Source organism: Diorhabda carinulata, chromosome 1 (assembly GCF_026250575.1).
Source record: "Diorhabda carinulata isolate Delta chromosome 1, icDioCari1.1, whole genome shotgun sequence".
NCBI lineage: Eukaryota > Metazoa > Arthropoda > Insecta > Coleoptera > Chrysomelidae > Diorhabda > Diorhabda carinulata.
The window spans coordinates 35,127,294-35,151,826 of NC_079460.1; the positions used below are offsets into that span (position 1 = coordinate 35,127,294).

General features: G+C 32.2%; 2 protein-coding genes across 2 annotated transcripts in view; both read right to left on the reverse strand.

Moving 5' to 3' along the window:
- The window catches only part of LOC130900309 (ATP-binding cassette sub-family A member 10-like), a 48,110-nt gene extending 35,229 nt beyond the window's left edge, over positions 1-12,881 (reverse strand). The window contains exon 1 of the mRNA XM_057810833.1: positions 12,460-12,881. Within this exon, the coding sequence (XP_057666816.1) occupies positions 12,460-12,463 (4 nt within the window). The 5' untranslated portion in view covers positions 12,464-12,881. The remainder of the gene's footprint in view (positions 1-12,459) is intronic.
- On the reverse strand, positions 2,488-4,762 carry LOC130900328 (uncharacterized). Its single transcript, XM_057810868.1, has 3 exons — positions 4,527-4,762; positions 4,054-4,282; positions 2,488-3,967 (listed from the first exon to the last, which is right to left on the reverse strand). The coding sequence occupies exons 1-3, from the start codon at positions 4,587-4,589 to the stop codon at positions 3,762-3,764; spliced, it is 498 nt and encodes a 165-aa protein (XP_057666851.1). The 5' UTR covers positions 4,590-4,762; the 3' UTR covers positions 2,488-3,761.
- Positions 12,882-24,533: the final 11,652 nt, after the last annotated feature.

Below are 24,533 nucleotides of genomic sequence, written 5' to 3' on the forward strand. Positions count from 1 at the left end.
GTTGTCAAATTCAAACATCTTTTTGACATCCAAATGTTCATGCAGTATTGAAAGTGGAACTTATGCCCAAGTATGCTTCAATCTTACATGTCTTGCAATATCAGTTTACACAGAGCATCCATGTTTTCTGGCACAACAGCCGATTTAAATTATAACAGCCCTCATGGATAATATTGTCTATAAGCAGCTCACAGTTATCACCAATTATTTTCGCCAAGTCACCTTTCGAAGTTAGTTGATAGCTGTACGTGTAAAATATCACGCAAATGTGTTAATTCTTCCGACTTCTTTTGTTATATTTACGGTGCGAATAAACACCTAAAAGCAAAAAAAGGCTCTCACACCTTCAATTAGGAAGTGCTATCGAGCATATTTCAACGTGGGTATTCGTAACCCGGATACATATTGGGCGCCACACATCTGCTGTATCTCATGTCACAGAAATTTGACTGGTTTGTTTAATAGACAATATTTTTTAGCAATGCCTTTTGTTAAACCAGTGATATGGCGCGAATCTATCAATCTATCAATCACATCCGGACATACGTAATTCTGTAACAAAAACAATCCCTCATTCGGAAGAAGTTTTTGTACCTTCTCCAGTTTATGTTAAAGAAAGTTCAAGCAGTTCTGAAAACGAAGTAATTGAAACAGAATTTACAGCTCCTGCCTGCACCGCATTTGTCTAACTAATTGGAGCTTAATGATTTCATGAAAGATTTGGATTTGCCTAGAGAATAAAGCTGGAATGTTAAGTTCAAGAATGAAACAGTGAAATCTGCTGATGGGAGTTACGTATACCGTAAACGTCACAGTTCATTTATCGATTTGTTTTCTACGACTTAGTGTACTGTAATGACATTGAGGGTTTGATATTAAAGCTGGTTTAAGAACAGAAGTCAGAGGAACGGAAAAATCTCGGAGACCATTGATTCCTCCAAGTCTAAAGGCTGTACGTACTGCTCCGTAACGGAAATAAATTATCATCACTACATTTAGCTTACGAAGCTCACTCAAAAGAAACATAGAATACAGCGAATACTACTACTACAAACTAGCTACAAGAAATACTGTTGATTTTTATGCAAGTGGAACACCTGTGAGTGAAATGAACATTATGTAAGAGCAATATGGCCACCAAAAACTGTTTATGCTCCTGGGCAAAAAATTGTGAAAAATGAATCTTTAGTTAACCCCATAAAGATAATATTACCACCTATGAAAATATAATTAGGGCTAATAAAAAATTTTGTGAAAGTCACGGACAAAGATGGAACTGGTTTCAAATTTTTTCTGGTAATACATACAGGTAAATTAATAAACGAAATTTGTTGACATTTCTAGCATTGTACGAACAAAGTTTTGATCAATGTACTAAATTGGTAAAAATGTGATCAACAGGTATAAAAGATTTCATGGATTAATTAAAAAAATGCAAACAAACAGAAAGAAATGAGTAGGAGATAAATAGAGGGAGATGAGAAATCCGGAATGTGAGTATAAAGAAGAATGGAGTGCATACACTGGACCAAATATTGTGAATAAAATTAAGTGTCAATATCATTTGGATAACACTTTTGTAAATCATTAGATTCTAAAAAGTTTTAACACCATTCATTGTAGTGCGTTGGGTATCAAGATATCTTGTCTATGCACGTCCCAAAACACGTTTCCGTTGCTATTATAGTTTTTGTGCAGTAGCGGTTTGAAACAAATGTGTTTTTTTTTCGTGCCGAAAACCATGTGTGACGAATAACTGGAGCAACGTATCAATCTCAAATTTCTCGTTAAATTGAAAAAAACTCGACTGAGTGCTATAAATTGTTGCAAGAGGCATAAGGGGACAATTCTCTATCTCGTGCGCGTGTTTTTAATTGTTGTAAGCGCTTTAGTGAGGGACGTGAGACCAAATCAAAATTCAAGGCAATTTTGATCGTTTTTTTCGACATAAACGGTATCTTGATGGCTGAATGGGTTCCAGAAGGTCAAACTGTCAACCAGACTTACTATTTGTGAGTTTTGGCAACACTTGCAAGAACGAGTTCGTAAAAAACGGCCCGAGTTGTGGAAGAATACAAAAATTCAATCAAAATTTTTATTGATTCATCAAATAGCCCAATAGGACAAAAAATTATAAACATAACATTATGTATTGATAAATGAATCTTAAATAAATTTCAATGAATTTTTTTAAACTCCATATTTTTTGTTGGGCCATTTTATAGAATACGAAATTTTTATGATTTCACTCAGGATAAGAAAGGGGTTTGACAGGAAGCGTATAGCCAGTTCCCACCATTGTACAACGAGGTCATTTAAAAAGTCGCGCTCTGTATCGTGGTATAAATTGGCGAAGAGAATTAGGCGAAAATAAAGGACAATTCCTACCACAATCCAGCGCTTTCCTCGGAAGCACGGTATGTGTAAATAAGGGGTTAATAAGTCTAGGTAAGTTTAGGGAGGTTATAATGATTAATAAGGCTATGGTAAGTTTATGTTATTTATTGTATTATAACACATATTACATACATAGTCCTAAATATTTAAATAAGTTAAAAATGGAGTTATAACAAAATACAATAAAAACTAAACTAGTGCTGTGAACCATGTGACTTTGCATTTGGTTGTTCGTTAAAAATATTAAGGGCAAGATTTCTTTTTATTTTGTTTGGTCTTCCTAATTCATTGGACGACCAGCCTGAATCCGTTTCGCCTGTGAATGCAAACCTGGTCTAACTTTGTGCTGTGATACATCTTCAGTTATCCTCAAAAAATGTTGCGAAAGGTTTTGCACAACTTCTTGATGAATCATTTTAAAATCATCATTTTCAGTAGACCGTTTTTGTGTATTAATATCGTTGTCTATTTCATCAAATTTTTCGATCATTCTAGGTTCAGCTAACATATTCTGAGAATCATCGTGAATATCATCCATATTTTTAAAAAACTCTGCGGGAATGTTTTCTCCTAAAGCAAGTTTAGCTAAATCTTGTTTATCATCTTTTGTTAACAATGGTGCCGTGTGTATTCTAATGCCGTACTTTTCCTGAACTGCGCACAAGTGTTTACAAAAACGACCACGTTGACCAAACGGACAATCACAATTTTGCAATATCAGTGTATACTTTATACAGTTGTTCATTGTCCGATTGTGATGTCATCAAGTAAACGTTTTTTTCAATTTTATTTACACGCATACCTTCAATGTTTATATAAAATTTTAAGTATGCAAGTTTGTCTGAAGTGTGCCGCGAATTAGCGTATTCTGAAAGCCGTCTTTTATGGTAATTTTCGAAAACCTTAACTATAAAGTCAATTAAAGCACGAGAATTAAAAGATCGACAGCGTTCTAATGCAATGTCTTTAAATATGCGGATTGATGACTCCACATAATTATTCGTGTTGTTTCCTTGAGTAATTAAGTTATTGTGGTAATGCAAGCACCACTCTTGACGACGGCTCCAATATGCCTCAAGATAAATTCTTGAGGCATATTCTTGAATTAAGTTTTGAAAATATTCCGTACATTCTTCATCGGTATTCGCAAAAATCACTAATCTAAACGCTAACATAATTTTTTTTCTATCTGTTTTTCCTATGGAATTATGGGAGTCCCACAACCACCGCCCAAAGGCTTGACAAACGTGGAATGTGACTGTGGAAAAACCGCTTTTAAGGCATTCCTTTTAGAAGTGCTATCATCAGTTAAAAAAATTCCAGGAAAACCTTGCACTCCAAAACTGTTTGGTCCTAATGCTTCTTTAACCGTCGAAAATGCTAATGTATAGTTGCTTTCGCTCTGTGCTGTATGCAAAGTCTACAAAAACCACTTCCTGAGCGCAACGACATTCATGGGCCCTTTTCATTATGGGCGTGAAAACTGCTATAATTATAGGATGTTCACGAACAAGGACAGTGCTTTTCCTAAAGGACACTTTTTTCATCGCGATCCCCATAGTTTGTACGCCTGAAAAAGAAAATCATTTACAAACTATATTTATCATTAATTATTAACCACTAATATCTAAATATTTAATAATTTTTTCAACTGACCTCCATTTATCATATAAATATTTAATTTTTCTCTCCCGTGGGCAAGTAAAATCGGCAGTTTTGTGTCTTCTATGGTTTCTATAAGGCTTATTTCTTGAAATGCTCTGGATGCACTAGCGGTTATTCCACCTTCAAAATATTTTAAAAATATATCTTCTGTATTTTTATCCATCCTTAAGTAGCTAAAAGCTTCAGCTACTTGAACATTATGTGTGTGCTCAAAATTTATCTGTAATAATAGGAATAGGATTATTTTAGTTTTTCATAAAAAAATATCATTTGAAGTTTATAAAAAAAATTTTAGGATATAAAGACTTTTCAAATAAGGAGAAAAGCTTTACATAGGTGCATACTTTTCGTTGGACTACTCTGTTTGTAAGCCTATTTAAAGTTAGTGGCTTTTATTCAAATGAAAATGAATACAAATTGGTAAGAGAAGTAAAAAAAAATAATAGTAGACAAGTAAAACTTACAGTAATTACCATATTAAGCCCTCTCTTGAGTAAAGGATCATTCCTTATGGTGTTCCGATTCATTTTCTTCAAAACAATTTACTGTAGCACCACATGTATCACGGACACATTCACTTCTTTTTTTATTTCTAAGTTTATTAAAAGCGCTATGTTGACAATCATATGATATACGATAGTCGTGCTTCTGTGGGTTGGGGCATGTACGACGAATAAAATAGTTCAATATCATTATAACACTGTAAAGTACAAACACTAAGTAAAACAATAAAATGAGACGTTTTTTTTTATTTATGTAAACCACACAACGTAGCGCAGTGTTGCATCGTGGTAGGAATTGTCCTTTATTTACGCCTAATTCTCTTGGGCAATTTATACCACGATACAGCGCGACTTTTTAAATGACCGCGTTGTACAATGGTAGGAAATAGCTATACGCTGACGGGAAGACCGTAATTTTTGATATTTGAAACGTCCCTACGGTGATTATATTGTTGGTTCATTTCATATTGTATGTCATATGTCAAAATTTTACGTAAAACTAACAGAAAGAGTTGTTTTAATATCCATATGAAGAAAACTGTTTTCATTATTGAGTAAATATTAATTGAAAAAATTACAAGTATTAATTGATGATTATTTCTTATTTTTTACAGTGGTAGAGATAAACCTCCCTCGTATATATGCCATAAATACTACAAAGGCATGAAATACAGAAAGATCCACCCAAAAACGTCAACATAAATAAAAAGTAATTTATGACAACCAGGAAACCTATAAAAAGGGGAGAGTTGAGTGGATTGAATATAAAGGAATTTCCCTGACAGAAAATATATTTATCCATGATGTTCGTTACTGTTAAATCCATGCGCTTGACCCTACTCTCGAAGCAGTATTTAACTCCAATTTGGTGTTATCAAAATTACAATCTGGGATGCATCACCTTTTATTGGGAACTGAAAGTTTTCATAGTTTCCAATTAAAAAACAAAAACATCTATACGAAGAATGATATTTTTGGAGTTCGGTCATGAGTTGCAGAAGGGATATTTTTTTTCAACTTTATAACTTTCTATTAGAACAAAGTAGAACTCAAGCATTAGTCAATCAATTCAGAGTGATTCAACCTGTGCTCACAGAGTATGGATGTGTTGACAGGAGTTAAGAATTGCAAACTATGACTAACAGTGACTAAGGTAATAATGGTGTGCAATAAATAGGTTCATTATATTAATTTTTTGTAATCGGGTATTTATAAATAACGATTTTATAAAAACAGCTCCGTTTGAAAGGTCTAATACACTTTTAGACCCAATATAGTGCAGAAAAACTCGAAAGATTGTTATTCGCATACATTGCTGTATATAACATAACATCAGTACTTTCAAATTAATTGGTATGGTATGATATTATTACTTACTCACGAGTGGGTAACGGAGGTTATTATTTACGAGGTTTACAGCATAAATTTCATACGATATAATATTGTTCATTTGAACATAGTTATCGAAAATTATAATAATCGTATAATATCTCCATAATAATCAACACAAAAATTTTTGTACGAGTTTAACAAATATTGTAACTAATGTTACAAGAAGATGGTATTGATTTATAGTTATCAATAGTCCTCTTGTTGCCTGTTCAAAATTCATTTGCCATATTTTATAGTTACTTTCACTTTTTCCGTAACAAATTTGATAAGGTAACATTTTCTATATCTTTTTTAAGTTGGTTTTTTAATTTAATTCAACTAAAATATGAAAACATTGAGAAATTTAAATAAACGATAAGGTTTGAGACAAATTCATTTTGATTCAAAAGCTATTTCAATTAATAAATTGTTGCTACAACCATGGTTAGGTTTAACATGATGCAAGACAATATACAAGGAATTGCATGCAATTTATTGCAAGGTCAATATATTGCTTAGATGAATACTGCATGTCGCTTGATAGTATGCAAGTCTCTTGCCACAACATCATGGTTGCCACTAGTCAAAATTCCATAAGTAAACAATTTCCTAACCTCAAATTTTATTTAGTATTTGTGTGCGGTTTGGAAATGAAAATAACAATGCTAGGTGAAATAAACAAGAAAACATGAGTCAGTGCATCACTAGCAATAATTATCTCTTGTCTACCTTGTTTCTAGAGTCTGATAGACATAAAAAAGCACCCAGACGATGGTGGGCCAGATATGTTTAGCTATAGATTAAGAAGAGAAAACATACAAAAATTAGTTGAAAATTGATGAAGAAACAGTTAAAAACATAAAAAGTAAGATACGAGGATGTATTGATATCTAGTTAGCCTAGACCAGTTCCAGGCATAAACAAAATATTACGTTACCATAGCAACGAACAATAACTTATTAGAAGTGTCAGTGTAAAGTTTGACTCCAAAAAAGTAAACCAGAGTTATGCAATAAATTAAAAGAAAAAAATGTCCACCGAAATTATGAAAATCGAAAAATTGGAGTATCGAGCTACCATCAAGTACCTGTATTTAAGAGGTAAGCAGATATAGGAAGATATGCTTAATACCCTTGGTGATCAAGGCCAGTTTCTGTGTCATTCCTCGAAAATATCGATTCAGTTCATGACATGATTTTATCAGACCGTCGAATTGAGATAAAATGGATATCTGAAGCACTGAATATTTCATACGAACGCGTTCATCATATACTTCACATTAATTTAGACATGAGAAAAATTTGTTGCATAATGGATCTCCAAATGTTTGAATGTTGAACAAAAGCGTGCAAGTGTAGAAGCATCGATCTGTGCTCGATTTGAAAACTATGTAGACTTGGGTACATTTCTACGATCCAGAAACAAAGCAGCAATCGATGGAATGGCGACACTCTGGTTCTCCAAGACCTAAGAAGTTTCGTGTCCAAAAATCTACTGGAAAAGTTCTTGCTTCAGTTTTTTGGGATTGCCATGGAGTAATCATGATTGATTTTTTGGATAAGGGTATAACAATAACTGGAGATTACTATTCGACATTTCTGACCACTCTACAGAAAAAAATTAAAGAGAAAAGACGCGGAAATCTATCTAAAGGTGTTTTGTTTTAGCAGATCTCAAGTTGCCATGCAAAAAATTCGTGATTTCGGCTTTATAAAACAAAACCTGCCAATATTCAGGAATTAAAAGATAGGATTACCACAGAGATAAGAAGAATTGAGCAGTCAGGGATATTGCAAAATGTATTGCAAAGTTTAAATATCGCATGGCTTGTTGTATTGAAGTAAATGGACAACCTTTTGTGCATCTGCTGTAATCGCCTTTACTGTTTAATGTTTTCTAAAATCCCTTATTTTTCTACTTCACAAATGTGGATCTACTTCTAACATGACACAAACATTTAGAGATTTATCTTCAGTTGTAGGTTTTCTGCGCCATGATTTGGATAAATATTTTACTGCACCAGTTTCGTTAAAATGTTTACTAACTTACTGACACTAGATCTTGTTAATAGATTTGTATTAGCACATAAATTATTAAAGAATATTCAAATTGAACGAGTTTATTCAATCGTAGCCGTCTAAATGTACAATACTTATTGTACTTTGGTGAAGATACTGTAAATGTACCTATAACTCCGAAATTATGGCATTTAGGTATAGAGAATATTACATGAAAAATAATCAGTATTTCTTAAGGATTTCTAAAAACACAAAATATATAGGGTGATCCATTTGAAATAACAAAGAAAAATATGACAACAATGTAGATACCGCCATAATACCGGTCGTATCACAAGATCCTTGCGCACAAATATGTATAAAAATCGTACAAGCTGTTTCCGATATAATTTAGGCGTTCCATACATAAAACTCTCTCTGTATGGTAAAAGTGTGTAAAGTTTCTCACGACTCTTCTTGTATAATGCAAATTAAACTTCACTTACATAATACAAGTTAAAGAAATACAAAGAACTACATGAATTACAAAATGGCCGTCAGTGAGAAGAGATTTTTGCTGCTACACAATTGGGTTCCGTTTTTAAATTCGAATATTTATGTCACTTGTTATGAGATTCATAAAATAGTTTGAGAAGTGCTTGGGACCGATGGTATTTAACAATAAGAAAATATATAACGCAGGAAACACTCTCTGTCAGAGTTGGTATCAATATCAGGCCAAAATATACTTTATTTGTTGTCATTCACAAAAATTATGTATAATTTGGTTTAGAAAATATGTTTTTGTAGATTATTATCGGAAATCACAATTTGTAGTATATTTTCAACGTTGGCAAACAGCCTTAATGCACTAAATTCTATTTAATTCTATTGTTTTAGTTGATATTGAGAAAAATCGACAAATTTATTCTGTTGTATTTTTAACAATAACATAATTTTCAATAAGTCACATCTTTTTTGTTGTAATGGGTTACAAAATTATTTACTATGTTTTAACTTTGACAAAAACTTGGAACTATGCCAAGCGTAAACAAGTAGAAGAGAAATGTTATATTATTATGGACCCTCTGTCGTTATCTCAAAAAAAAATAGTTCGTAAACTGGCGCCTTATACTGTTCGACCTTGGCACATTGGCATTATAATTTTAATGCTTCCAAAAAAAACTCCACAAGCTGCAGGAAGATTCCCCAAACACATCCTAAATAATAAAAAAAATTTAGTCGAGTAGATATATACCAGGGGTATATATGTGGCTCGTTCCGTAAAAAAAATATCGTTCCGTATGTGTTTCAAAATGTTTTAAATTACTGACATCAAATAGAAATGACTAAGTGGAACGATGTAACAAATTTCATTTCCGTCGAAGTTAAGAATATGACTCAACGAAAACGCGCGAACGAATATAAACAGTGGCGTAAACGACCGACTCCAGATCAGTGAAGGCGCTGCTGAACACTAGATGGCGCTGCAGTCGTTCAATGGAGTTCTTGAAATCAGCAGAAAACACGGACTTTTAAGGTTCAAAACAGGTGAAAGTTGATCAAGAACACTGGCAACCCTGCTCCAGACCGTATTTGAATTTGTAAACTTTCATTGCAACGAACAATTGACATCGTACCCGCCTACCTGTACGCTTGTCCGCCGTGGTTTTCTCTGAATTCGGACTGGATTCTTTAAGGTAACGCGGAACAGTAGATTGTAATATCTGACCTCTAACAGTGTATATTTAGTTTTCAAACTAAATTACGACTTTTTCAAAAGGACAACAAAAATAAAACATTTTGCCACTTTCCTCGAATTAAAAAAACTGTTCCAATATTAAACAAGAAATACTCAACGAGTATATAAAACAGCTAGAAGGAATATTGACGGAATTCCAAAACAGATTTCAAGACTTGAAAATTTTGAAATCGCCTCTTGATTTTTTTCTGAATCCATTTGAAATTAACATAATTCAAGATGAGTTGTCCATTTCCAATATAATTATGACCCAAAAAGAAAAATAAAAAAAATATAAAAATCTACCTGAAGAAAACAAGTTGCAGAGGTCCTGGTGGCAATATCATAAATGATATTCAGAAAAAGGAGAGACAACTCATTGAATATAAACACAGTCTTCAACTATCTAAGTGCTTATCAAACCAAGAAATAATAATCATACAAACATTATATTGGAAAACCACAATAGAAAAAATATATTTATAGATATGCAAATATAAATTTCTTATTACTTAGACCTTTTATATATGTTTATGTTTTTAAATCGTCTTGATTTTAGGTCTCTTATGTTATAAAAGTAGTTTTTTTTCAATAATTTTTGAAAGATACATAAAAATTTTGACGTTTCGGCTTTTATTTAAGTTTTTATCAAAATATGATTTGACACTAACAATTTGCATATTTATATTAATCAATATATCACCTACATCATGAATATTTGAATAAAAAAATAAAAATTTATTTCTTCCTTAATTTTTCATCCCAAAAATATGTAGCAGTCATCAAAATATGTAAACAGCTTCACAATTAGTACAAGGCACTTGATATATTATATTACTTCATTGTTTTTTGGTGTTATATTTTAGTTAAGTGAAATATTAGAATAATGTATTATGTCCTTGTACTAATTGTGAGGCTGTCTACATAGAGCAGACATCTCAGTATTTATAAAATAATCTAAAAGGTTATCAATATGATAAAAAAATAAAACTGCATTAAAAAACCACGAAATATCAAAAAAACATAAATTCAATTATAAAGATTCAAAAATTCTTGAAACGGAATCTAATACACGAAAAAAAGAGAATTTTTAGATGGTTCACATTTATGAGAACAAAAAAGATATAAATGATAAAAAATACCAAAATAAGTTAAGTAAAATTTTTAGCTTTATTTTGTAAATTCTAATACAACTGAATAATTTAATTGATGCCTGCTACATATTTTTGAGATGAGATACTAACTATCTTCTAAAAATTATTTAAAGAACAACTAATTTTATAACAGAAGAGAATCCAAACAATCAATTGTTATATAATATATAATAATTTTACAGAAAACTAAGTGAACTAAAGTTTTGCTTAATGGATAAAAAATGCAGGGTGAAAGAAAAACATCGGATAAATTATTGTCAATAGCTTGGCAATAGGCAGTTTGACTGAAAATATGAAAAAAATTAATGCCAGGTGTTGATCATGGCCAAAACTGCTAATACAAGAAAATTGTTTTCTTGCATTAAAAAATATTTTTACATATATTTTTTGATATCTAGAACCTACTACCTTAATTTCTTACGGTTTCAAATTATCTCATGATTCTACTCAATACAGACCAATCTTATGCCTACCAACTACTACAAAATATTAACATCCCATTTAAGACATGATATCACAGAGGATACAAAGAGAACTTATGATTTAGTTGATCTTCATATAAACAAGTTTCACATAAAGGCAGCCAAATTGAAGAGTAGGATTTATGATATAACATATCATACAGGAAAAAGCGATCACAACTAATAACACAAAAAAAGCGATTATCAAGCACTCAAATATTGTTTCTGACAAATGTAGGGGCACATATCATCAGATGTCTATCCATAAGCTGGCGGATTAATTTATATCCATTTTTCTTATTACATATGCATACAGTTATTATTAATAGGAGGTGACTAACCAGAATAACTGATAAGTCAGGTGTAAGAACTGTGGGTTTCTATATCAAAGTCTATAGGTTAGCATAGATAGCAAAGCAAATATTGATTCATAGAAAGTGATAATGTATCACAATTTTACAATAAATATAGAATCAATTGTTAAAGTACACATTTCATCGATATAAGTTAACAAAATATTTTCAACTGATGTAGAACAAGTGAAATTTCTTATTTCTTAGACCTTTTGATATGTTTATATTTCTAAATTGTCTTGATTTCAGGTCTCTTTTGATAAAGACTGAAAGTAGTCGAAACGTCAAAATTTTTACTTGTCTTCAAAAGAATTAAAAAAAACTAATTTCAAATCAATTGATACCTAAAATCGAGATAATTTAGAAACATGAACAAGTGAAATTTTGATGCAGTAACTCAAAATAAGTTGAGTAGGTATAAACTTACTTTTATGCAATATACTATCAAAGGACAGCATATTCTTGATAAAATGTTTATTTTCCAGTTATATCCATGAACCATCGATGAAAAAATATTACAATATCAGATCTGAATGATACGATTGATAATACTTTTGTTGTTCAATAAAAAATATTAATATACCAAGTAACCTTCACTATTGTTATGGAATACATATAAATCAATTTAATAAAATAATCGAAAACATTTTTGGCTCATCCATCTATTTTGATAAATATAATAATAAAATAAAAATAAAATGATAATAATAAATTGAATATTGTGTACTCTTAAACAGGGGTATAATCAGTTATCCCGTAAATTATCGAATTTTTCTGTGTAAAATCAATAGTGAATTTTCCTAAAGTTAACACTTACCCATTTTGATATTATGAACACAGCGAGTGAATGTATCCAAATCACTTCATAATTTAATTAAGTAACCATTTCAAATACACAAAACTAGAAAACATCGCAACTTTTCCGGAATGAAATTATATAAATTAGGTTAAGTATGTTTACATTGATTTTTTCTTCTTTTTTTGGGTAACCTTTGACCCGACCCGACTGGCTAGAGTGAACGCAACAATTAATTTTTCAAGTACAGGTTCACATTTTCCTACTTGAAGCTATAATTTGATATAAACATTTCCATTCGGAATTATTTATAATGATATTATTTATCGAAATGGTTATTTCATTTCTCCTACCGAATAATTAATTAGCCGACATCGACCGTGATAGGACTCGAACCTGCAATCTTCGGATACGAAGTTCGAGACCTTATCCATTAGGCCACACTGTTTAATTAATAAAATAATTAATCTTTGATGGAACACCAGTATTTCAATTAGTTTATCGGCTCAACTACGCGCATTTTGTGAAAACCTCACGGACGTCATATTATTAATTATTATTAAATGCAAGGCAAACGCTGGATCATAAAAAACGGCAAAAATGAGGTAAAGTTACGCATTGAGATTTTGTGATTTGAAGAATCCTTACAGTTACAACGCAACAGAATATTGAACTTTATTTGAGCTAAAATCTTAAGTGCCGTTAATTATGGTACAATTCTATTATTTTGCCAACAATATATTTTGGATAAAAATTATAGATATAGAATTTTTTTTAATTTAAACTTGGATCTTCTGATACCTCATTTGAAAAGTCCTTTCGATTTATAGAGGGTGTTTCAATATCGGTTTCCAATGTTCACTTTGTTTATTGAATAATCATACAAAAACAAAGCCTTAATTTTCAAAGTATAGCCAATCGTATTCTATGGTTTCACCCAACGTTCAGCAAGCTATATGAGACCTTGTTAGAACCATTCTTTGAGCATTGATGCAAAAAATTGTCGCACTATATTTTCAACATCTCCTTTGGATTTAAATTTTCCCATGCATGAATTTCACCATGGATCAAAATCAATAGTAATCTGATGGTACAAGATCCAGACTAAATGCTGGATTTGGTAGGAGTTCAATACTACCAAATTTTTCAATCTTATTCCGTGTAACATTCGCAGTATCTATGTGGTTTAGCTTTGTCTTATCTGAAACCCGTTTTTGCTTAACTAAATCTAGATATTTCTCCGATGAAACCTCATACATTCGCATCAACTGTCCACTATATACCTCGACATTGTTAGCTCGACCAACTGTACTGATTTAGAACTTTATAATTCCACCAGATGCAATAAGAATTTCTGCTCGAATCGATCTCTTTTTGTGAGGGATTCTAGTAATTATACTTTGTCTGGTTTGTCATGTTCTGGCTGGTTAGATAAATATATTTTCCGTCACAACTAACACTACGTTTTGAATCTCAGTTAATTCATGTGGCACTGTTCCACAACTTTTATAGATTCTATCTAATGATTTCAAATGCCGATGTATAGTACCTTTAGAAGGTCCAAGGTTTATAGGTAGTGAGTTAAAATGAAATCTTAAACTATATATTTTGATGGAGGTGTGATGAGTCCATTATGTTTGTACATTTCAAACTAAAATATTGCTTTCAATTGTGCTACTAAAGATAAATAAACATTCTTGCTCTTGCGAATGGGATTTTCTTTTTACCATTATTGTTACATGTTTATATCTTCTCATACATATAATACTAACAAAAGCTTTAACGGAATGAGTTGCTTTGAAATTAATGGAAAATACCTCCCTGTAATTGATTTTGAAATATAAAGCGTCATCTAGTAGGGAATTGAAATATTGCAAACAAACTTACATCGGAAACTGTCATTTAGTTGAATAGCGAAAAGTAATAGAATCGTATAGTGCTTGTGCAATTTAGGGAAATGATGTTTAAATGAAAACTTCGTTTCAGAATAGGTTAAACTGAAGTCTACAAGAAGTTAAACTCAAATGATCGCGAATTTCTGGGAGTTTTTTTCAACAAAATACTGATTTTAATGGATGGATTCACCATTCTATTGTTGCGGCTTTTCTCTTACAGATGGCGCTAGGCATGAATAAATGTGCAAATTAGAATTAATTTTCAATATCTATAAAATAGAAATCAATTTAGAAGTGAAAACAAATCATTGGCTTTGGAATAATAAGTTTCGAACATATAAAGGATATTCTAGATGGAAGAGTGGAAAAAAGATCATAAATGCACAGCAACCATATTAGGTAATGGCTATTATAACGATATTTATAAAGAAACAATAGATCTTAGATTATGTAGAAACAAATTTAGAGAAAATCACAAACCAGCAAAAAAGCATAGCATGCAAACAATTATATAACTTCTCTAATTCATTTTTTCCTTTTTGGTATAAGACCAAAATACATTTTCATTTTTGATTTTTGTTCTCTTGCAGACTATTTGAATATTTATCTTATTTCATCTGTTTTTCTATTCACCTAATAATTTTCTACCTTCTAAATCTTTTTTTTGAATTTAAAGATACTTTTCGAAGCAACAGAAAGTTTCAATTTGCTATCGACAATTCCATTCTCATTTGTGAGGAATTTAACTAAAGCCATTTTTTATAATTTTTGTTATTTGATTATTTTAAAACTGCTTGGAAGATTTTATTTTGGATATCATTATATAATTCTGATTTATTTGAATCAAGGAAATCTGATGAAGAATTTAGAAAAGTCACGTCGTGCATTTCTGCGATTTCATCTGATAAAAATAGGCGAATTTGCAGAAGATGAAGCAAATATGGTTAAGCATATAAAGGTAACCTGGAAAAAAAACAGAAAGAAAAAACATTCGAAGAATGCAATAATAAAAGGTGAAGATAAACGGAGAAACATAGAAAAATTTAAGTGATAGATGGATGGAAGGATCTGGAATGAAAATTGATTACATGAAGCTAGAAAATGATTGAACAGAGTATATTTGCAGTTTCTGTATATATTTAAAAACAGCAACGCGTGCACCAAGTGTAGCAATAAGCATCATATTTTAATTTGTATGCCACTTATATACGTTAATTTGTGCCCACGAGGGTGTTTCGTTGGTCATCTGCTCGTAAATGTGCAGTTGTGCAAAAGTTTTTTGTCTCAACCCATTGATGTACACACACACACACACACACACAATTTATTCACTGAAATATACATTTCAAATTATACTACATTATTATATTAACTAAATTAGATATACAATCCATAAAATCAAGTTATCAGCCGGTGTCACCCATTTCTTCACAGTGAACTCCACTTATCACTGTTCCGAGCTTTCATACTTTCTCTTAATATGTACACCAGGTCTAAAGGTTTTGCTATCTTTCTGTTTCGTTAATCGAGTAGCTGGAGTATCTCGATGTTAACATCATTGTGTCACCATTTTGCTTCTGGGCGTATCACTTAACTGTTGCTACGTTGAAGTCCGCAAGCAGATTTGCACTTCGAATATAGTATGAAACATCCACAATAGTACGGAGTGAACGCATTTTTCTGTATTTTGCATCTAGTTCTTTCCTTTTTTTCCTAAGTTCCTTTCATCTCAGTTTAGCGTCTAGAGTAATTTCAAGATATTAACTATGTTTCTATATAGTATATCAATTTCGTTTGCTGATATTACTACAGAGTAGGCATATTGAGTTCTCTATAAATTGATTCCAAGGAAGCCAAAAGTTCGACTTCTTTTTGACGTTTTCGCATGACTTTGGCTTCTGTGAAGATACTTTAATATAGTCCAGATATTCAATTTTCTAGTGATAGAGGCTGACGAACCTAGAGATGGAAATGGGTCTCATCAATGAAGAATATAAGAACGATCAGAACACCCAAGATCAGCAGCATGTTTTCGAGGAGATCGCTCATGGCATACGTATCCATACAGTTAGTGAATTTCCCGAATTTTTTTTCATGTAACCAAATACCTTGGAGTTGTCCACCCATAACACACTCGACAGTTGACCTGGAACATGGGTTAGAACATATTCTACATTGCATTGTGATGTTTTTATAATATTCATACAGCGAACTTGTGCAGCGCTTTCGTTAACGGCAGCGGCATAAAATTTCACAACCACTACTCCTCCCTACTGCATCTGTTAACTCCGAGAAGCAGTTTTTTCAGGGCGCCAAATTTAGACCAGTTGATTACGTTACCTCATCTTGCATATTTGCAATATAATCCTATAGATTTAAAAATTTTTTATCATTAAGAATCACCTCATGTCTACATATGCAGCATATAGAGTGATTTCATAAAATACTTTTATTCATTTAATTTTATTAATTTCAGCCTTACTTAATAAATGGATGAACATAGGATTTATGTTTTTTTACATAATTAATTTCTTATTATAGAAACAAGATACGAATTCTATTTCTAATTTCGTGTTAACCAGATAATATTTTCTTCAGAAATTTCCATGTAGTATTTCGAATGACCTATTAAAAATTAAACTTATTCATCGAAAATGTGAATAAAGGACTATTGGCGAAGTTGCTTCTTCATCTGTCCACTATGCCTACATAAACGTCTATTACCAATTACTTACGTAATAAACGTCCATAAATTTTCGTCATTATTAAGTTAATTTAAAGAGTAGTAGGCGATAAGGAAAGCAGGTGAAGTACTTCAATGACGTGTTGAGTTTGTAATAAGACAGGTGGCGTTACTATTGATATTAACTACAATGTAGTAGGTACAAGATGAAATTAAGTAGATAATATATATAAATTGATATTGCTTGCAAAAATTAAGTATATGCCGTATAAGAAATATCGTAGGTTGAAGTACATTGAATAAATTACATTCTAAACAACTGACATACGAAGCAAATAATTTGAAAACACATTACGCACCACAGAAAAATAATAGCCCCGTAAACCAGTGACAGTAATGATAATAATAATCGCAATATAATATGCGAACTAATCAAACATTCTTATTCTGCTGTGTTTCAAGTTGAAAGAGATACTTTTCGGGAGATTCAGTATTCACTTCCTCATTTGGCAGATATAACAGCCTGCAAACGGTAAAGTACGTACTGCGGTCCATCTTAGCCTAGCATAGACTGAAAGGTCATAAAAGCATCTAGATAAAGCTTCTATGCCACTAGAAAAATATAATGCATCTTTAGAGTCAAAGTGTTCGTACACCACCAGTTTAATTTCATCTATCAGGGCTATATGGTGGGTGTTCAATTTCTGTGAAGCCACATTCGTGTACAATAGCCTTGGAAAGCGAAGTAGTGTGGACTGGAGCATTGTCGTGAAGCAAGCGCACACCTCGCCTGATTTTGCCGCACCTTGTCAAATTCAGAGTAATATGCCACTTTTTTGGAGCTTTTCGTGTCCTATAATTTTTTGGCATTATCTCTCCTTTCCGATACAACTCCATGGAATCTCTATTGGATATCTGATCATAGTGAAAGACTATCGTTTCATCACCCGTTACAATTGATCGGATTATACTTTTTTGGTTCTCGCGAAAAAGCGAGAATTCGAGGCACCCTCCTTATACTAGTTTTTGTGATATTTAAATATCATGTAGGATCCAGTGTGTGCTACAATCACTTTCGTTTTCAGGCGCCGCGCCGGTCACTTAGAATAATTTCTTCCACTTCAGAGGACCTCCCGCACGTGGGTCATCTAATGATTCTCGTCCTCAGCGAAACAACTTAGACCAATTTTTAATTGTGGAAAATGATGGACATAAGTCACTGTAAACTGCCTCTATTTTGTTTTTCATTTGTGTTGGTGTTAATTTTTCTTCAGTCAAAAGTTTTATAACAGCGCGAAACTCAATTTCATACATTTTTTAAAACAACTTTACTGCGTGGTCGTTGGAAGTCTACTATAATAAAATGGATTGAAGCAGCAAGTTGAGACTTTTGTTAATGTAATGAGACTTGCCACTGATGCGTGTATAAAGACTTTTGCGTATGTTTTGGATTAGATACTAACAAATATTGTCCCATTCCTGCACCAATATGAACAAATCAAAAAGATATTGTCAACGTACTGTCATTTCTAGTTATATTTCTGCTTTCTCCAGACCCAGTCTCCTAGTCAAGAAACTTCAAATACGTTTCTAATAATTTTTCAGCCACCAGGATTCATACTTCGACAAACAACAGTATTGTGTTCATTGTAATAAGCCTGAAATTTTGAGATGCCTCGAAACTAGAGCTGGAGATGGCAACACGGCATTTTTAAATACCCCCATCCTTGATATTGAGTTCTGATTGCAGTTAAGTCACTGCTATCATAGAGTATATAATAGTACATACGACTTGCTATTTGTCAAGAGAACATGTGCGCACTGATCTAATATAATTTTAATGTCGGTTTGAGTAGATAACAAAGTCTTGAACGCGCATTTCTCAATGAATTGGGTGCCAAACAAGGACTGGTGGAAAAAACATTTGTTTGAACTGATGTGTGAAAGCGCGCCTTGTCGTGTTGGAGAATGATTCGCCTTCGGTTAGTTTCACTAATGAACACTTCTGGCGAACAAATGCTGGTGTACCATTCAGAATTCTTCGTCTTACGTTGCTCTAATAGAATGGTGGCGATATGTCCAGGAAAGATCCACACAGTCGATTGTTGTTTAGTTTCGTATCTTTTTGACAGCAAAATGTTTAATATTGAATGTATTCGAGTGGAATTTATACCCAATTTCACGGTATGTCACATGTCGATCTTAAAATATCAGTTTACGCACAGCATCGATGTTTTCTGAAACAACAGCCGATTTTAGACAAACTTTCCTAAATTCATAGCTAAGAAGACCATGGTTGAGTTAGAAAAAACAGCGAAACTCGGTGGCTCTAGATGGTGCGTCTTTCACCACCAAAAGTCGAAGCGAGTTCCATTTTTTGTTCAAGATGAATGTTTGAAATATCTGTAAACAACTCAAATAGCACTTGTATGACAACACGTTCTCACTATGTTCACCATTAAAAATTTCAAACTGTCTTCACATCAGTATTGCCATATCTTAAAGGAGCCACCCTCGTAACTCAGTTTCTGATAATACCTATATTGAACTAATACTTTTGGTGTAATGACTAGATTTTGACAATGGTGAAATAGTCATATTGTATACTCCTATAGATAAAAATACATATAAAGGTAATGTATACAGTATATTTAGTTTGGTTTGTTTTTTATGTTTAACTTTCGCCAAACAACTGTTTTTAATACTATCTTATAAATATGGAGTGATCAACAGTGTTCATTACCTCAAACCAATTGAAAATATGTTTTTTTCCTCTTTAATCTTTCCTCTATCTTTTGTATTTATTGTTATATAAATGCTATCCATACCATCAACTAACTCGAAAAGTTAAATGATCCTTTTTATTGTGAAATTAGTTGAGATATCAGTGTTTTTATCAACTTTAGATCGTTATGTCTATACGACGACATATGTTAGGACGTTAAAAATAATAAACGGCTCTCTATTAGCATTGCGGAAATGTTATGTCTTATCTAATAGGTAATAAGGTGACACACTGGAGTTCTTTTAACGATGTCTATTTCATAGAGAGGATATGTAATATTCTCAACTGTAAAAATTGGTTGTTTATCGTAGTAAAATTGATATCATAGGTCGAACACCATATTAAAAATATTCTTGACCCGTAGTCGGAAATATAGAAACATTTCACAAATAAATGTAATATTATTAGGTTTAAGGAGAGAAGGTTGACACATTTATAAAAATTTTTTTCTGAGTCGGGGTATGTATAATCGACCAAATTGATTACCTACGATTTCACAAAAGTCATTTTAAAATCACTGGTGAATTCGGCCAGAAAGTGTCACAGGTACAATACAAGAATATACTTACACTTAAACATCCCTAAATTATAATTTTATGTATTAGACAAACGACTGGGAATACCTAAGTATAGTCGGAAAATCTAAATTACTTAATACTTTTGGGGTAAACTCGAATACATTTTTGTTTCTTCAGTCACTGAAATGTTTTCTGCTGGTACCATGGAAGTGGAGTTGAAAGAATTGTTAGTGAACGCGGTAAAACTTTATTGTAGTATAAACAATGTAAGTATTGCTGGTGGCAGTGCACAAAAAAAACATTTGCAGTGCATCAATAAATACCATTGGTCAATCCTTGAGAAGAGCTGTGATGAATCAAAAAGGACAATATCAGCATGAACCTGATTCTAATGTCAATGGACAAATAATTTTCCATTCTTGCAAACGAAAGACCGAGGACGACATAGGTGAACGTCTACACAAAATTGTGCAAGAGAATTGAACAATCATGAATAAGCTAAGCTACTAAAAATTTGGCACGCATCAAATGCAATATGTACAACTGCAGAAGAAAGATGGTAACGGCTACCTCGGTCAATTATAGAAATGCATGCAAGTTTGGAAAATCTTCAATCCAAGATATCAATGAATAAAAATTTTTTGCTTGCAATTGATAGTAGAAAATATTATTGTATTTCGATGTGCTTCGTCCTATAGATGTTATTTATGCAGATGGCACATTTGAATATTTTCCGAAATATATCTTACCAACTTCTCACGCTACACGGATATGTATATAATAACAATATTCCTTCAGTATTTTGTTTACTAAAAGATTAGTTACAAGAGACATATATTGTTAGGGATATCTGCAGTAATAGTAATACATTACATTTTCATCCAAAAGAAATTGTTCATAATTCTAAAATTAATATTTACAATGCTTTTCAAACTATTTGGAATGCTATTAAAATAACAGGATCTATGGAGAAAAATACAGAATTTTGAATTGAGCATTGATTATAATGATAAAAATTCCGAAATCGGAATGTGGCTTCATTATTGTTTTGGTATGAGGTTGTTAGAAATTGAGCAAATTGGAGACTGTTTTGTTTTCAATTTAATAAATATTTAGTCAAATAATGATAAATTGACAAAGTTTTCTAACTATTTAGTCGAAACGTTTCAGAAGATTTATTATTATTATTTATATTTATTTACCATACCAAAAGGTAATCTACCTGTTATCTAGCCGAATTTTCTGCGCAAAATTACTTCTAAAACTTATCAAAGTATTTCCTTTAACACCACCTATTCTTCTTCTATCACAGTAGTCCAAGAAGACTAGATTAAATTGGTCACAACGGTATACAGCAGAGAATCATTATCAAAGTTTCCTTTAATTTCAGTCATTAAACAGATTCATATATTAGATAATAATAAAACTACCACTAAGAGATATTAAATTAACTTTGAATAGAATTATATAAATAGGAAGTAGTGATTGTCGTTTAAACATAAACATGAAAGTAAGAAATTTATAGTTTGGAAAAGTAAGCTCGCCAGAAAAGTTTTGTAACGAACTTAGTCGCCTTTATTCATACATTTGTTTGTTATATAATTATTAATAATTCATCCCAAACTAACCAATAATTTTTTTAATATTGAACATTTTCATAAAATTAAATCTATTGTATATCTAATTCCACTTTGTACCATCTAATAAGTGATTGAAATGGTAATAATTTAAACTCGAAATCAACAATAAACATGCATACTTTGTGAAAGATATTAAAAGTCTTTGGAGCTGAAAACAAAGTTCAAATATAATAAAAATTGCTACTGCACTGAAAAAAATGCGCGTTTTTTGTATAACCGTTGAAATGATTACTGTATAGAGAAATTGTGAAAAAAATTTAATTTACAATTGAATTTTTTTAATACTTTTTATAGTGTATAAAACTGTATATCGTATTCGGTTAAATAAAGATTTTTCATTTTCCGTGAAGACTTGTAGAGCACAGGTATTCGATTTGAAGGATTCTTTATGCATAGAAAGCGAATATTAAAATTCGCTTTGTTTCAAAACTCAATCTCACAGTACAGCTTCAATGTAAATATTGGAGACAGGGATGGGGCATATGGAAATAACTTCAGGGATTTAAAAACAAATATTTCTATACTCAGAAAAAGTGGTGATTCCAAATTAGATAACACTGTTTTCCAATGATAATTGGAAAACTTTGAAACGGTATAATGACAAAGCTTTGGAATAAAAGAAGATATTTTGACTTAGGCTACTATTATACTAGGATGCTAGCATCCGGGAGGTTAGCGAGAGCTGAAATGCGAGCAGCCGGTCGCTTTTTGCATCCCGGGATGCACAAAATCGGTTGTGGGGCATTGGTTCAAATGCGGCGCATTATACTAGGCTGCTAGCATCTATTTGACATATGCGCGCGCGCAGTTTGATCACGTAAGAGCCTAAGACTGCTGTCTGCACTGCACGTGTGTCTCGAGTCGAGTGATTACTGTGTCTAGTACAGTATATCTTTAGTGTGTTTTGCGATGGAAAGTGAAATGTTTATTGACGTGAGTGAAAGTGTTGTGGGTGACATAGGAAATGCTCCTTCGGAAGGCTCGTCTCTGGAAGAACCGGAACCTGAGCTTACGGAAAACAAAAGTAGACCTAAAACCAAACAAAAAGAACTAGAATTGAAGAAGAGAAAGAAAGAGGAAGAGTTGAAACGTATTGAAAAATATGTTGATAACAAATTGGACATAAAAAATTTAATATGTGAAGTGGAAAAACATCTTTGTATTTGGGATAGTAGGTTAGAAAGCTACGTCAACAAGATTGACAAACTGGATGCATGGAAATCTGTCGTCACTTCAATCTTTGAGGATTTTGAAGAGTTGATACAGTTTGAAAAAGATGAAATCGGTAAGTAATTCTTTTCAATAGTATCTCCGCTAAGTTTACCTACATTCTACTTCTAGAATTTAGTTTATTTACATATACTGCATAGTCATGCAATCTATGTGTGTCAAATAAGAGTGTGTCTGTATATTATACTTTTAAAAAGAAAACATGTAAACATCAAGAAAACAAAAACAAAAACAAGTATTTTGTTAACGAATTTCCCCTATAGGAAAGAGCTATAACCCTTAGGTCTCATGATAAGATATTTAAACATATGCTTATGCAAACATTTAACTATTTATTTTTTTCAAATGCAACTTGACGCATTCATAAATAGTAAACTCAATGGTATTGGTTTTCTTATCAGATACGGTTCCACTGCCATAGAACGGCTCCCTCTTCAGAAACAAAGTAGTCAGCGAATTTGTCCCTCAGCTTTGTTGCTTTTCTAGATTGCTCACAATGTTCTAGATCAATATCATACAAACCATCAATATTTAGGCAATCTTCAACTCTACATCCATCTCTGTCCCGAATAAAGTTGTGCAGCACACAACACACTTTCACAGTGTTCTCACATAAAGAGATGTCAACATCCATCGGGCGGTGAAAAATACGCCACTTGTTAGCTAATATACCAAAAGAGCATTCAATGTTTCATCTTGTACGACAGAGACGGTAATTGAAAATTATTTCTTTTCCGAAAGTGATTTTCCTGCATACGGCCTTAGGATGTTGTTAAACAGCCCAAATCCTTCATTAGCTACAAACACAAATGGCATTGCATCCCTCAACCCCGTAAAAGAGGTTTTTGGTGGCGGTATATTCAGCGATGCTTCCTGAAGCAGTTTATACAATGTGCTTTCTTTCTACACTGTAGAATCTGCAGACTTTCCGTATGCACCTACGTCAATATAGGTAAATTTGTAAGAAGCATCACACATTGCAATTAAAACTAAGGAGAAATAGTTCTTATAGTTATAATACAATGAACCACTGTCTTTTGGTTTTTTGACTCTAACATGTTTGCCACCAATAGCCCCAAGGCAATGAGGGAAATTAGTTTTCTCATAAAATTCTTTTGCCGTTTTTAAACAAAACTTTTCACAAAACTCTGGAAAGCATATAGGTTTAAGGTTTTTCCAAATTGCGTCGGTAACTTCCCGCACAATCCCAGATATAGAAGGCTGACTCACTCGATACTGATATCCTAAGTCAGCCATTGAGTTTTCACTAGCGAGATACCTGTAAAGAAATAAACAATTCAAGCATATTTTATGTTAATGTAAATTTCTATTTAAAGCTCCGTC